General features: G+C 40.6%; 1 protein-coding gene across 1 annotated transcript in view; it reads right to left on the bottom strand.

The window, feature by feature from the left end:
- SPECC1L (sperm antigen with calponin homology and coiled-coil domains 1 like) overlaps positions 1-17,020 on the bottom strand; it is a 51,607-nt gene that overhangs the window by 30,708 nt on the left and 3,879 nt on the right. Inside the window, exons 2-5 of the mRNA XM_081842745.1 lie at positions 11,126-11,315; positions 7,131-7,284; positions 5,027-6,660; positions 2,815-3,022 (exon numbers count right to left, since the gene is read on the bottom strand). Of these exons, the coding sequence (XP_081698871.1) occupies positions 2,815-3,022; positions 5,027-6,660; positions 7,131-7,284; positions 11,126-11,278 (2,149 nt within the window). The 5' untranslated portion in view covers positions 11,279-11,315. The remainder of the gene's footprint in view (positions 1-2,814; positions 3,023-5,026; positions 6,661-7,130; positions 7,285-11,125; positions 11,316-17,020) is intronic.

Raw genomic sequence — 17,020 nt, 5'->3', positions numbered from 1 at the left:
CAGGGCACAAACTGTGCTAGTAGTCCCACAAGGTGTCATCCTTCTGCCTTTTCCATAACTACAGGATACAAGCAGCCATTTGATACAGCTTTCAGTTTCTTCCTGGATTACTGACTTCATTTCAAATGAAGTGCTTGTCTACATTATGCGTTTACAGAGAACCAGCAAAGGATCAACCAAATTAGCAGCTGTTCTGCAGTCTTCCCACTGAAAACACAGGGGAATCAGAGTTAAGCAGAAATTGCAAAATCAATTGTTGGGGGGCGAGGATACAAAGTCCTGTTGCATGAGCAGAATACTGAGTGGGGCTCTTGATATCACTGCTTGTGCCAAATCTACAGGGAACAAGGCACCTCACCTCCAAATGCCGCACCAATTACATTTGTTTTCCCAAAGAAATAAGACGGGTCAAAGTGTAAGAGCAGATCCCATGCTTATTTCATGAAAGCACTGAAGTTGAAGCCCTGTTGTGTAATTGCCCTTATATGGCCTTGCTGTAAGCAGCACTCCTGAAAGCAGAGCTTTGAGAAGGGGAAAGAAAATGAGCCAATCCACCGTTTCATCTTATTTATTGGAAATATTTTTATGTTCTGTAAAAAGATTCCAGTGCAGTTTACAGTTGTTGCTTTTCATGCCAATATATAAAAACAATAAAATGCTTAAACAATCATTAAAACAGTTCAACAAGTTAAAAGGTCTGTGTGAACAATTATTGCTGGTTTCTTTAATCTGTTATCTAATAGCAAAGAGGACGAGAGCACTGTGCAAGCAGTGTGGCCAGGGGAGCTTCCTTGGGGAGGGGCATCACAGGACACCCCCCCTTAAAAAATCTGTCTCCCTTGTTGACACTCCATATCCAGTAAGGGTGGTACTGAGAGAAGGGTCTTAGATGGCACAAGCTGGTTGATAAGGGAGCAGCTGTTTTGGGGCCTCAAGTCATTAGTGGTTTTATTGAAGCAAGTACTGGCCCTGGAAATAAGGTTTGGAAGCAAACAGGCAATCAAATGATGAGGTATGATCTAAAACAGCTGCCTCTGTTAAAACCCTGTTTGTATCCTGCACTTATCCTAGTTTTCAAATCATTTTCTGGAATTCAATCAGGGGACTATCATAGATTACAATGGCCAGATTCCTCTTCAGAAATTGTGGCTGGCAAAAGAGATGTAAGGCTTGAGGATGTGGACAAAGTGCTTGGATCAGTCAGGGCAACCACTTGTGCTCTGGATCCTTGCCCTTCTTGGTAGTAGTAGTGTGGAGGGAACAGCTGGTTGGGCCAGGGAGGTAATAAATGCCTCTTTGCAAGAAGGGGTGGTCTCTGCCTGCTTGAAGGAGGCAGTGGTAAAACCACTCCTTTAGAAACCCTCCCGGGATTTGTAAAATCTAAGTAATTACTGGCAAGTTGCCAATCTTCCTTTGTTGGAGAAGGTTCTTGAGTAGGAGTTGTGAACCAGATCCAGGCATTTTGAGAAGAAACTGATTTTCTAGATCCGTTTCAATCAGGATATAAGCCTGGCTTTGACACAGAAACTCCTTTGGGTGCCCTATATTGATGACTTCTGTTGGGAGACAGACAAGGGAAATGTGTCCCAGTTCATTCTCCTTTATCTCTCAGCAGCTTTCAATACCATTGTCCACAATATCCTTTTGGAGAGATTGTCCGAGTTAGGGCAGGGTGGCACTACTTCACAGTGGTTCTGATCCCACATGGATGGTTGTTTCCAGAAAGTGATGCTTGGGGAGGGCTGTTCAACCCAGTGGGGTCTGAGCTGAGCAACATCAGCATTCCACTGACATGCTACTCCACATCTCCAGGCAACATTGAACACTTGGGTCTCATAGAAATGTTGAACAGCACAGTGGACAAGGTGGACTCTTGTGAGACTGCATGATGGCACAGATGCCAAGCAGATTAATGATAAAAGCAAAGTCTTCTGGATAAAGGCTAGTTACTCCCTGAGCATTGCATCTGAAAAGAAAGGAGGACTATGTATTTTGATATCAATGTGTATATAAAACTGGGTTCATAGAGTCATAGAACTATAGAGTTGGAAGGGACCCCAAGGAACATCCCGTCCATCCCCCTGCAATGCAGAAATCACAACTAAAGAATCATTTTATTTGTTTGATATTAAAGTTCTTCCAACAGGGAAAATTTCATCAGCAGCACCTGACTGGAACATACAAAACATATCTATGTCATTTTAAACTGTGATATTAATGCTGTATTCTTAGTTTTAGATTTTGATTTATGTGGAAATTGTTTTCCATTTGTTGTGTAATTTTTTTTAATGTGGTTTATTTATTGTTTATGACTTTTGTAATTATGTAAATCTTGTCATGTTGTAAGCCGCCTTGAGAATTGTTTTTAACTGTGGAAAGGTGGCATACAAATAAAATGATGATGATGATGATGAATGCTTTTCCAAGTTTAAGAAAACAGCATATGGAAGGGGCAGCTCTCTGTGTGATGGCTCCACCATCCTTTTGGAAAAAGTGGAATGTGGGAAGCCTATTGCCTGTGTGGTTAGGAGCTTTCAGCTGTCACATCTCTGGCTGTCTTTGAAATCCAGATGACAAAAGTCGAGACGAAAGGAAAGAGGCCAAAGCCACCAATTTGCTCCTTTGGAGCTCAGCACACAGCATCATCCTTTGGGAACTGCACTACATGACACAAATTATGCTTAATTTCCCCCTCTCTTCATGACTGATGTTTTTTACTCAGCTGTAAGATATTCTGGTGCATTTTTTTAAAAAAAAAAAAACCATAGGTAGAAACTACAACCAAAAAGTATAACTGAAACAAAAGCTACTTACTCTCCAGGTCAGATATAATGAGATTGTCGTGGAGTTTTACCGCTCGATGCTGCTCTACTTCATCTTCCAATTCAAATATGGTTTCCTTCATATCACTCCTTTCTGTTTCTTTTTCATCCAGATCAGTCCGAAGTTTTTCCAAGGTAATATTCAGGTCCTCAATTTGCTTTTTTGCTTCTTCTTGGAAAGCTCTATATTCATCTTCTATCTGGTTAAAAAACACACACATCATGCACACAAACTCTCATTTTACTTCTGTGAGTGGCTTTCCCAAACAACACAATTCACAGAAACCCACTCAAGTAGCTTTGAGCAGAACTGGTCTGTGTTTCGGGCCAAGGGCTTAAGTCCAGCTCAGAATCCTGCTTCCTCATGCTAGGCCCTTTTTCTCCCTCTCTCTCTCATAATATTAGGACCCAATGGGTCATCTTGTTAAAATGAACAGCAGAAGATTCAAGGCAGACAAAAGGAAGTACTTATTCACAAAGTGCACAATTAATCTGCAGAATCTGCTGCCCTAAGGTGTGATGATGGCCCTCATCCTGGAATGCTACAAAGGAGAATTAGACAAATGTATGGATGATAATGCTATCACAATGCTATTATTGTCATGTTGGCTACAGTGAACTCTGTTTATCTAGATTTCATTTCAATCTACATACTTCAACAGTCTCAGTTGCCCTGAGTGATAACCCTGATTAGAAGGAGGAGGAATGTGACTTAGTTCTTCTGGACCTCTCAGCAGCTTTTACTCCCAATGACCATGCTACTCTTCTGGAGCACTGTGTTATGGTGGCTCTGCTTCTATCTGCAGGACTGCTACCAGAGAACAGCATGGCCCCCCTTGGCACTTGTGTTGTGGAGACCTGCAGTGTTCCACCTCACCTTCCATCTCTTTAACATCTATATGAAGACAATTGGGAAAAGTCGTCAAGGAATTTGAAGCATGATCTGGTAGCTTCTTGACTAAACTACAGCAATATGCTGTATATGGGGCTGCCCTTGAAGACTGTTCAAGAGCGGCAGGTGGTGCAGGACACAGCTGCCAGGCCTCTGAGAAACCTATTACGCTGATCTTAAAGAACTGAACCAGCTGCTTTATTTCGACTGAGTCCAATTTAAGGTTCTGATATTTAAAGCCCTACACTGTTTTAGACCTAAGAACTTGAAGGAATATCTCTCCCAATATTTGATAACCAGGCATTAAGATTGGCAGGGTAGCCCTATTCAAGATAGCATCTATGATTGGGGCATACTATGCAGTGACCTGCAATAGTGACTTCTGCCTTGTGGTACCCTGGCTGTGGAATTTCCATCCATTACAAGTATGATTTGGCAATCTATTGACTGCTATGCACCTCCAAGGTCTCTTTGGCATGAAAAAGAAGAAAAAAAGAAAAGTAATATAATGGATATGCTAGCCTCCAGGATCAGCAAGAGTACATGCCTCCAGACACCAGTTGCTGGAGAACAACTGTGGAAGAGAGCTATTGCCCTCGTGCTCTGCTATTAGGCTTCCCAGAGGAGGCATCTGGTTGGCTGTGGGAAACAGGATGCTTAACTAGAACAGCTTCCTTTCGTTCAATTTGCTAAAGTCCTTATGATACCACAAGATGGACAAGTAGCAAAGAAACTCAATCAGGAAAGGTTTAAAGATACCAGCTCTGACATTTGGCAGCGCCAAGTAATCTATTATAATGTTAATCAGTAAGGATGCTTTACTGCATAGAGTTAAGGCTTCATACTAGCTTAAGCAAACCTCACAGCTGTGAAACTTGAGCTGTATCTGAATCTATGAACAGTCAAGTGTCTTGTGAATTATGAGAAATGAAGTGACAAATCAGCATAGAACTACCCTCAATGCTGTGTTATCAACCAGTCTGCTCATACCAACAATCAACCCCACCCTCACTGCAGATATAAGGGCAAACTAAACATCCAGCATGCAACAGTTTCATGCTACAGAAAATACAGCCCAGGAGTCATGAATTCAATTCTAAGCACAGGATTTAAGTTTATTAACAGGAATAAAACTAAAAGACTCATGAAAGTAACCATGCAGTCAACATGATCTGGCTAATGTCTAAATCAGCTGCTTGAATTGCCCCCCCCCCCGCCCTCCCACATGCCTTCACATACTCCCCCAAAGGCTGCAGAGAACACAAGGAGATTTGGAATGTTCTCTTCTTTAATTACATTTTTTAAACATTACCTTTGCAATGGCGTCTTGCAGGCGGTTGGCATCGTTACGCGTATGAGCGAGCTCCTCTTGCAGGCTGCTGGCTAACGTCTCTGCTTTCTCCTTGTCAAGCCTGACACTTTCTAGCAAGTCTTGTATGTCCGATTTGTCACCAGAATTGTGTATGGAATACAGCTCAGCAACTTTCTGCTTCTCATGCTCTAGCTGGGCTTTCAGCCGGTTCATCTCGATCTGGTCACTGGCGACTGTGGCTTTGTACTCATCCAAAGTGGCTGCTAGAGCGGTCTTGCTTTTCTGTTCCGACTCAATAATTCGTTCCATATGGTGATTCCGTTCCTTTAGCGCCCCGATCATCTCCTGAGCTTCCTTGTTATCTTGTTCTGCCATCTTCAAAGTGTTGCTCAGATGCTGCTGGACGCCAAGGAGTTGTTCTCTTTCAAAACGTGCATTCTCTGCAAGGTCCATGTAGCGTTGCTCCAACTCCATGTAGCGCCCGCTTTTCATGTCTTCATCAATAACGTAAGATATATGATGCTCATCTAAAAGGGAGCGAAAGTACTCAATCTGCCGACTAAAATGTTCCAACTTATCACTCTGCTGGCACAAAGACTCCATAAGAATAACCTTTTCTTCACCAAGCCTTTCGTTCTCACTGTTCAACTCTTGTGTAATCTGCTGCAAGTCTGCAAGTTCCTGTAGAGTGGCTTGAAGTTCCTCAGCTGTGCTATGATGGTTCTCTTCCATCTGGTGTATCCGCTCCGTCAAGCAAGCCACAGATACTTCACTGGCATTGCCACTGCTCCCTTTCCTTGACCTTTCTATGCTTGGAACACCCTCAGACTCTGAAGAAGATGGAGCATCCAAGGCATCATCACTTGAAGTGAGAGGCTGATAAACTTCACTGCACTCACTGTCCAAGTTATCCATGGAGTTACTGTGCTGATTGTCCATCAAGGTGTTCTCGTCATGACTCAGAAGATCTTCCATTGAACCAGGAGCAGAACCTTCTACTGAGGAAGTGAGGGTACCCCCACCATCACTATGGCTTCCAGCTGTCATTTCTGGGCTCAAAGACTGGTAGCCAAACAGCTTTTCAGAGTTGTCCAGTCTTTGTTCCAGAGAAAACCCCAATGCGTTTAGCCTGTCCTTCAACATCCGATTCTCATTTTTCAACTGGTTGAGCTCCTCCCGGATGGCAGTGTTCTGTTCTTGCAACTGCAATAATGTGGACTCAACGTCAGTTGGCTGGTGGACAACGATGGTTTCTTTTTCCTCAGATTTCTCAACTCCCTCAAACTGATCTTCATTTAGACCAAGCTGAGCACGCATTTCTCTGAGCTCATTCCTCAGGTGTAAGATCTCTACATCTTTTGTTTTGGCCAAAGTCAAAAGATCTTTTACTTTTGCTTCCAGAACAGATTTGTCACTGATCTGATTGTCTGATTTAGACTTGCTCATGCGAATATCAGAGTCCGGGTTAGCACGGCTACGGGAGCGTTTTGCAAGGACTGTATCATTGCTTGTCTGCCCAGCCAGTGGCAATTTTTTGCTTTGGGTCAGCCGCGAACGGTCACGAATTCTTTCTCGAGAAGAGTTGGATTCCTTATTCCCAGCCGAAGTGCTACGCTTTGCTGTAGAAGTTGTACCTGTATTGTTTTAAAAGGTTAGAAAAAATATTAAGCTGGAAAGGAAGGATGTGATTTTATACAAGTCAAGAGGTATCCAGGATCACAGGACAATGAAGTCTCATCTACATACTTGGAAATCAATTAGTAACAGACATGTATATACATTCCATAACAGAGGCAGTGAAACAGGGATCCAAAAATGTACTTCCAAGGTAATTTAATTTCACTTAATAGTTTACAAACTTGGCTAGTTTTAACTAAGGTTTGTTAGTTAACATTAACCATGGTTTGTTTGACCACCCTACTCCAGGTACTCATCAAGCTATAAAGGCACAAGCAACTGGAAACAAAACCAACTTTGGGGAAATAAGCCATGGTTTGTGGGATTGTCTGTGGGACAATTCATGGTTAAACAAACCATGGTTTGACAAACGGGGTTGTCGTCTAAAGGGCAGAGAGAACATCTTCAAGGCCAAATGCTTCTTTACCTGTAACAGACTTGGATTTATTCTCCAGGCTGTTCATGGTGGTCCCTGCAGTGGAAGGCGCTGTCGAAGTGCAAGTGCTCTTTTTTCCCTTGACACCGTTGCTCATAGTAACCCCTCCAGCCATCCCAGCTAAAAGATCATCATTGCTCTTTGTCTGGATAAAATGTCAAGGGTGGTTTGACAGAAGGTACAAAGGTCAGAAGCAACTCAAAATTAAGTCACTGTTAAAAAAAAACAGACTAGTTTCATATATGAAGCTGGTAATAAAAAGCCAAGGCTTAATTCACATTTAATACATGATGAATCCATGTATTTAAAAGGGAAGAAAATAGTTTTATTTTTTGCATAGGCACAATATAAAATTTAATTGTTAAAAATACTCCAGAACTTTCATTTTGAAGAAAGCAGAATATGGATTACTCCTATACAGCAACAATTCTGACTCATGCTTGGCAACACCTGTCCCCATGATTGCATGGCAAAGCTTGAGTGCAAATGAGCAATTCATGAAAAGCAGCATCAATTTCTGACACCCTGGTACCACTTTCTCCAGCTACTGTGAGAATGGGAATTGCTGCTGAATGTATCCACGCACAACAGATTCCCAAAGCAGCTTCTGTTATCCGAGCATGAGCCTTAGGGCAGCCTGGAATGACTGCGTATAAGACAAACCAGGAACAAATTCCTTTCCAATGTCTGAAAAAAGTAGGAATGCCTGTGAACCAAAGGTGTCTTACCAACTCTGAAGGACCAAGTACACTGCCTGGGGTTACTCCTTGATGTGGCATTACTACAGGATTCCCACGCTAACTGCTGTATCAAGGAATCAATTTTATCCAGCCTATTTTGACAAAGTATTGCCTATTCTTCATGGACCACCCACCTCTGGCAACTGGACACCAAGCCTTGTTCAGAGTCCAGTCATTAAAAGAGGTGTGACTGGTTGAGACATGGTGCAGGGCCTTCTCTGCAGTAGCTCCAACATTATGGAACCAACTAGTCATTGAGATCTGCTTTAGCCCAACCCTTCAATTATATTACTACTACTACTACTACTACTACTACTACTACTACTACTAAACTTACAGATAAAAATAACAACCGCTAAAAACATGGAAAAATAATTAAAAACTATTAAACATTTATATAATTAAAACTTTACATATACATAAAAATATTCTGAATTCATGGAATAAGTATCAAATTCAGTATTTAATTTGGTCAATATTACATATGAGGTTTTGTTCTGCAATGTTTTGGTTGTGGTTCATGCTTATTTTAATGCCACACTTGGTTTGCAATGTTTGTGTCAGGTTTTATTTTTAAATGCCAGGTTTCTGAAACTGGAAGAAGACATTTTGTCACTAAAAATGTTTTTCATTGGAGACTTTTAAACCAAATCCACTATAAGCACAATTTTTCATTCTTACATGTGTAATTATGTTTCTTCAGGCACTGCGATCTTTATTATTGCAACCCTTTATCAGCAAGAAGAGGTTTAAGAAAATCTTTGGTTTTGCATTACCAGCAGCTGAGAACACTCACATCTAATCTATTCAAAAAGGCCTCATGATGTTTAAGTACTCAAGAAATTAATGGTTCACAAAGATACAATAGAGCAAATTGCACATCCTTTGATAATTTCTTATTGTGGTTTATCTGGCATAACCAAGAGCTTGTGCCAGCAAGACCATACAGGTTGAAACTTCCTGTCAGTTTGCATTTCTACCACACCTAGTAAAAAGGTACGTTAAGTAGATTAATTATAGACATGCTATGTAGGTAACAACTGTGCATTACTGAGCCAAATAGGTCAAGTTGTAAAAACTCTAGCATGATTCAGCCTGGAAAAATCTACACTGAAAAAAATTCAACAACATTAGTCATGCTTCGGGTTTCTAAATACAGAAACTACTGAATGGACTGAAGAATCTTTCTCCCAGTGTTTTGTACTACAGTCTCTCCCTCCCTCCTGAGATGTACTCCTCCCCATAAGCAGACTAGTGTACAGGAATATTTTTCTGATCTAAATACTTAAAGGGTATGGTAGAAGACAACAGCTTAGAAATCAGACAGGTTGGGACACTAAGGCCTCTCTTGTTTGGGGTTTGCAGCATTTTCCTTCTGCCGTACATAAACACAGTATTTTTCCCTACCTTGCCCACAGACTGCCTCTAGTCTAGTCTAGGTTACTACCTCCACAGCCAGCAGAACAGGTTCCTTCAGTCAAGAGCAAACACTACTATTCTACTAAGAGTAAGAAACATCACAGGGCTTTTTCAACACACAGGAAAGGCAGAACTGGCTGAAATGTAATGTAAATAGAATCAGTAAGCAAAAGAGAGGTTTTTTCACACCGCGGTGGGACTTATTAAAATCATTTTTCCACCACTGGTTCATAATTTTCTATGAGATGATGCAAAGTCTGGTAATTAGGACTTCCTTAAGAGCAACAGATTCCCATCTGTCAAGAAAACACAAGCTCAAATGAGGAAATGTGGAATGATTACTTTGACAGTGGGAAGTATTCTGCCTACTGAATAATTATTCTTCTTAAGAGTCAAACATCACACCTTAACTATGGTTGGTATAAAGCCTGAATTGTCAGTCTTCCAATTATCACAACTGGATTTGTGATAAATCCAGCAAACCAAAATCAGAAATGATGGCTTGAAGTGGACACCAAATACTGGTGTCCCCTTCTCTCTGCCCCCCCCCCCCCGTTTTGCTATAGTATCTGAATGTAGAAATCCTCCTACAGTGGGAACACCTAATTGGATTGTCAGCCTTCAGCTATCATAATGACAAAGAGCGAAGATGAATCACCTGTTGATGTGACTTGAAACCAAATTATGATCTTAGAAAGAAACTATTTAAACTGACTCTTAAGAGGAAAATATTCTGATGACCATAACTGGCTGATCTAAAAAAAAAAAGGGTTATTACTTTCTCAGTAATGCATCATTATCCTTATGTGAGGCAGATGGAAAGTGTTATAACAACATTGCAAAGATTCAAGTCAGGTCCTGAGCAGAGGGATACTAATGATACAACATCAGTTCATGTTCACCCCTGTGCTTTTGCAGTAGGCAACGTATTTAATATATTTATAACCTGCCTTATCATACATGGTTACAGCTAAACAACAAAAAGTATGTTAAAACAGTGAAATGCCGTGCAGTATTCAAAAAGCATCAGGGAGGTTAAAAGTAAGGCCTGGGAAAGCAAACTACTTTTCACCTGGCGCCTGAAACTGCTAAAAGTAGGTGTCGGTCAGCTAGCCCTGAGGAGGGCATTCAAAGCCTGGGATGCCATTAGCTTTGCACCTATGTGCAACATGCTCCTTTTTCATGAGTATCTGTCAGAGTGGAAGGAGTGAGAAACAGATAAGCAGTCTTACTTATTCGTGTGACAACATATGCAAGAAAACATACTGCCACCACCCTAAAATTTAACACAACTGGACAAAGTCTTTTCACTCTTTTATTCTAGCAGTAGGCATATTTCTGCTTCTCACTCAGATTGAGGGAACCCTAACATAACAACATGAGCATAACATGGGTATTCAGGTAGCATCAGCTGACAGCAATAATATCCTGATCTGTCTGTTTCTGTTCACAAGACTTGGGAAACAGTCTAGGTTCTAGTTTTGGTCCCACACCTTCACATTCCTTAACTTGGGACAACAGAGAATGGTATGATATGCAAAGAAGAGACTTGTACAGAACTCAACAACATCCTGATTATGCTTGTTAAGTTAATTATAATGTTATATAAAGTAGTATCTGACCCTTGAATTATCAAAAAGATTTCAGAGTACTGCAGCTGCATTTTGACTTGGCTCTAGAACTGTGCTGGGTCAGTCTTGAACACAAGCACACATTGCAACATTTGGATCCCATGCCTCCAGTCTCCCCCCACCCCACCGTTTTGCTCTACATTAGCTAGCAGCTCAATTACTTAAGTCTAAATAAAGAAAACTAATGAGAAAATACCTTCAATAATGATGATGCTGTCCCAGTTTTTGAAAGTTTTGTCACTGCAGATACTGTGGAACTGTTTTCTGGTTTGACTTTTTCCACCGTTTGTATTTTATTTATCCCAGGCACCTTGGGCATTGAACCAACGCTCCGGCTAGCTTTCTTCATTCTTGGCTACCTGTTTGATATGCATTTACAAACGAATCTAGAAACAGAAAAGAATTGTAATAACAGTAAGGACAAATACAATCTCCAACAGCATGTTTCATACTCTTTCAAAGTTGCCTTTGCCAACCTGATGCCCTCCAGATGTTTTGGACTACAATTCCCATCAGCCCCTGCCAGCCCCAGTGAGGAGGTTTAACAGCCACAACATTACAAGAGAAGGACCTTGCCAATGCCCACTGTCAAGATAAAACTTTGATGAACTGAGGTCGTCAGCACAACTATCTTTGCATAGTTTCCCAATAACACTTGTAATAACTTGAAGGGTGCAATTAGCTCAAAATGAGCAACTATTTTGTACTTTTTCAACTAGAAACAGTACTTTATTCATTGGGAATAAAGCATGGACAGGACAAGTCTGAAGGTATTTCATTTACAGTAGTGAGAATAGAATGAAAACCAAGGATTAATAATAAAATGGTACTTAAATGGTAGGCAGTTCTTCAATTAAGCGGTCATAACATAATTTGATGCATAAGATATATTTAATGCTTGATGGAAATCTTGAAAAAAGTTCATGAATAAAATATAATAAAGCAAAAGGTAATTTAAATTACTTGAATACTGCCCATCAATAACGCAATGGGTGAGTACATATGGAGAAAACAGCAAAATGTTATAAGGACTTCAGCTGTTATATCTTTCTTCTATACTATTTATAGGAATCTTACATGCACTAATATTTTTATCCAAAAGAAGGATCACATTCAATGAAGTCATGCAAAGATAATCTAGAATTCCCTGGCATGGAAACATTGAACATGGCCTTAAACCAACCAGCCCAAAAGGGGCTGTCAGAATTTCTGCCCCTTTCAATTCCAGGCAGCATGGTCATTGTCACCAGTGTCCCACAATGGAAGGATGCTGCAGACAACTTCAGTTTTCCACTTACACAGGAGAGAAACAATTATGGAATTTTCCCAGGCAAAAGCATGCCAACCTCCTCACCTCCATTTCTCCCCAAGAAGAAGCCCTTAGTAGTTAAGTTTACAATGCTGGAGGCCTCTCTAGGTAAAGAATCTCCTGCTTCCAGGTCTGTCTAGCCAAAGGCTTATAGTTTATTGTCCTCCTCATGGATTAAAGGTTGAGCTCTTTCTCCACTGGCTCTTTCTCCACTGGCTCTTTCTTGCTCATGGTTTTCTTTGAAGGTCTGTCTCTTCCCCCAAGTGCCACAGGGATGGAGCAAAGTGACGATCCCCCCTTAAGGTTACTAGGTCTCCAAACAGCAGGGTTTGGTCCAGTGACAGGGCTGTTGCAGCTAGGGGAAATGCTGGCTGGTCACATGTTCCTCTCTCTTGACTAGAGTAACTACTAGATCCTGGGGTCACCCAACCACCCTCCCTGGGATGGAGGTTCGGCTCCCCAAGCTTGTTTACCTAAGCCTAACACTTCCTTCCTTGTAGCCTCCAACCTGGCAGCTTTTCACCTGGATTGGGTATGTACTCCCCTGCAGTTTGCCCCCACAGCTCCTCTGTGCTGCTTGCCTTCCTCTCCCTGCTCCTCAGCTGTGCTGCCTGAGGTCATTTGCACCAGGACATGTAGAAAGTCCAGCACTTCCCACAGGCCATGCCCATGTTTGCCCAGATTTCACTGGCTGCCTTTATAACGTCTACTGTCTATGTTTTAGATAATAAAACCCACTGGGGCCTGTCAACTGTTCTTTCTATAGAGACAACAATAAAACTCAACAGCTTTCTCAATCTGCAAATCTCCTTTTAAAGACATCTAAGCTAGTGGTTGTCACTACAGTGAATTCTGTTTAATTGAACCAGTATGAAGTGACATATAATAGTTTTAGCTGTTTGTGTGGTTCCTATGTTGGGCGGTTACTAATCAAGTTATTGCTGTCATGGTCTACTCACTTACGGAGTGTGTGTGTGTGTTTGTGTGTGGATCCAAAGATGTCTTGTGCAAGCAGAAAAATCACTCCTCCTTGGGCATTACCAGTTTTGTGCAGGCAGAGAAATTACTCCTGCTTCTGCAGCACCAAACTCCCCTGGTTTCTGAAGCCCTCCCTGCTCCATTCTACAGTTTCAGAGGATCCTTCAACAGTTAGGAACATTGGGGGGGGGGGAGGCAGCAGCAGAAGCGGGTATCATGCGGGGGAAGGAGCCTGGAAAGTTCCACTATGGGAACACTCAATCTTCTCCATATATCCATTGTGTGTTTTTATATTGGAAGTCACCTTGTGACAGTATAGCCCTAAAAGGCAGTCTAGAAATCTCTTAAAACAAACAAACAGAGATGGAAAGCAACGGTCAGAAATACCAACAGTCTTATTAGTGTTAAGGAATGATAACCAGTAGTCAGAAGCTCCCCCGCACCCTGGCCCATTCTTACTTGGAAAGTATCTGAAAAAACATTAAAAACAGTAACTTTCAATGAAATGGTTACTTTTTATATGCCAAAAATGGCAGCCACAAAGCCAAGGCACATAACAGAAGTATTTCTACAACATTTGGAGAGAGAAACTTGCACCTTCCAACTCCACAGCAATGACTTCTTAGCAACTGCAACTCCAAATTAAATATCAAATATCACTTCCGCCTCTTTGTGCATAACTTGAAATTACTGGATCTCATTGTCTGAAATCTAAAGTCTTCCCATGTTATTTAAAGCAAATGGTGTAATAGGACAGAAATATTTCATGACCAGGTAGCAACCTAAAAATATGCATGTGTACTTGGAATTAAATGTCATTGAATTAAACATGATTAACTAAAAACATTTTTGTTTAGAGAAGCCTACCCAGATGTTTAGAAAGTTGATGCGAGTATTAATTTAATTTTAGTCTGTTGTTATTTTAGCTTTTCAAAAGTTTCAAATTATTGTGATAATTTTTCTTATTGATAATTTTATTGTTTTATCGATTTTGTAAACTGTTTTGAAGGTTTTTTAAAACAATCAAGCAATGCATAAATTTTATGGAAGAAATAATTAATAAAATAAACATCTCAATAACATATATAAGTATCTAAAAAAAGAATAGTTCCTTCTACAAAAGGAAGGTAGGATAAGCTTCCTATGTAGGATTTCAATATCTGAGTTTAAAAGTAAAGGTAAAGGTACCCCTGACCATTAAGTCCAGTCGCGGACGACTCTGGGGTTGCGCGCTCATCTCGCTCTATAGGCCGAGGAAGCCAGTGTTTGTCTGCAAACAGCTTCCAGGTCACGTGGCCAGCATGACTAAGCCGCTTCTGGCAAACCAGAGCAGCGCATGGAAACGCCGTTTACCTTCTCGCCGGAGTGGTACCTATTTATCTACTTGCACTTGATGTGCTTTCAAACTACTAGGTGGGCAGGAGCTGGGACTGAGCAACGGGAGCTCACCCCGTCGCGGGGATTCAAACCACCAACCTTCTGATCGGCAACCCTTAGGCTCTGTGATTTAGACCACAGCGCCACCCGCGTCCCGAGTTTAAAAGTAGCACACGTTTTAAAAGGTGAAAGACTATCTTTATGTTAATTCTATCACGCATTACAATTTTAGTAGGATAGGCACTAAATATCTGCAAGTAGATATAGCACATCCTTTAAATAATGTTTGGGTTAAGCAATAAGTCTGCTTTTCATTAGTATTTAAATACAAGCCAAGATATCTGAAGAATGCTAATTCCTAGGCCTAAAACATTGTGTAAGATAGCTTTCCAGTGGCTAATAGTGTGATCTGATACATGTCTACTCAGAAACAAGACTTACTGAGCTCAGCAGAGTATACTCCCAGGTAATAGTGTATAGGATTGCAGCCTAAGAGTTGAATACTCTTCAACTAGAAAATGCAAATAACTCTATTCTTGAACTTAAAGTTGTAACATAAATATTGAGATTCTAATAAACATAGACGCAATTCAGCTTTACAACATCAAGAGTTTTATCAATGAAATCACGGGGAGCTTATGATCATAATGAATAATCAAACACAATACTCATATTCCCACAATGTTTGCATGATGCTTTTAGGTCAAAGGAGCAAAATGACCAGAATCAAAAGAAATAAACATCTAGTTCACATGCCCAAGAATGCTCTTTGGTTTTGTACTACTGAGCATGTCCAAGGGAAAGTGTACCTATACCTATACGTATACCTCCACCGGGTGCATTCCAGTACACCATACCGACATTAGTTTATAGGATCTCAGAGGGTCTTGCAGGGAATTGTGTTGAACTAGGCAACTTCAAGACAGACTTTTATAAGGAAGAATTTAAGACCTTACAAAGAAAGATGAAATTACCAGTGTTTTAGTTAAGCAGATGTGTATTCCTTTCACATTTCTCTTTTTTAACATTTAATTATTAAATGCAAAACTCTTTTAGCTACTGGGCTTTCTTGAAAGTCACATGCATAATCCACTTGAAAATTTCTGAAAGTTGTTCTAGCCCTTAGTAATATGAGACAAACTTATTTTTAAGAAGTAAAAAAGAAAAAGATGAGCCTAAATGCCAATGTGGGTATGTGGTGTGACTGCTATTTTTCAGGTTTTTCTCTTTCCATTCTGAGGTCAATCACTTAGATTCAAGACATATCACGGGCGTTGTTCAATTCATGTTGCTATGGCTTTAATCACATTTCAGAAAGCTATAGTTGAGAAGCCTACTGTTAAAAGCTTCAGTATCCTTGTTCTAGACAAAGATATATAGACGTCTAATGATTTTGATAATTAAGGGCTACTCTTAAAGTGATTAACATGCTTTTCACAGGGAAATAATGGAATCAATGTATCTGGGACATGTAAATGAGTGCATAAGTAAAGGATAGCTTTTAATTTATTTATTACTAGTTTCTTATGTAATAATATGGTACAGAGCAGAACTAATGATGCCAGAAGAGGAGAATGATAAATGTTTTGCAGTAGGTAATAAATGTAACTAACTAATTCTGGAAGCACATTTCCTTTTATCTTCACTCAAGCACCAATTACTGTTAGTTTTTTAATTTCTTTACATAAAGAAACAAAGCATGATTCTGCAGTTACAAATAAATCAGGTCAGGGTGTTTGTTTTTAATTATACTTCCCAAGCACCAAAGTATTTCCTTCATCATCTGAGTCAACAAGCTCAGAATCAGTAAGCAAAATGCATACATGTTCTCAAATGCAGGAACCTTGTACTCTCTACTACTTGACCATCATTCCACTTCATTTCCATAATTCCACAAAGGATCATAATTCACATTGCATTGGTAGAATATTAAGATTCTCTGTGTTAATGTTGTCTTCAAACATGAATGCATCAGGCCCAACACACGGATTGCATTCAATCAGTTACAAATATGATTGTCAAAAGCAACACAACCTATCTACCTATCTGGCTCTCTCCATGTCCATATCTTCAGGTCAACAGAAGTGCAATAGATGCTCAAAAAGCTCTACAATGTGCCCACATAGTCACAGTTGACTTGGAACAGTTATTCCTCAGCAACTATTAAACCTTGGTCGGTGGTTCGAATCCCCACGATGGGGTGAGCTCCTGTTGCTCGGTCCCAGCTTCTGCCAACCTAGCAGTTCGAAAGCACACCAAAGTGCAAGTAGATAAATACCGTATTTTTCGGCCCATAGGACGCACCTAGTTTTTTTTGGGGGGGGGGAAATAAAGAAATAAAATTATTTTTCCCCCCCCAGGCGCGGGGCTGGGGCAGGGGAAGCCCAAGCTTCCCCCGACCCCAGCCCCCAGAACAGGCAGCTCTCC

The sequence above is a fragment of the Podarcis erhardii genome (assembly GCF_964252035.2).
Source record: "Podarcis erhardii genome assembly, chromosome: 15".
Classification (NCBI taxonomy): Eukaryota; Metazoa; Chordata; class Lepidosauria; order Squamata; family Lacertidae; genus Podarcis; species Podarcis erhardii.
Note: the sequence above shows the minus strand (reverse complement) of the source record. Positions and strands in the feature narration are given on the sequence as shown.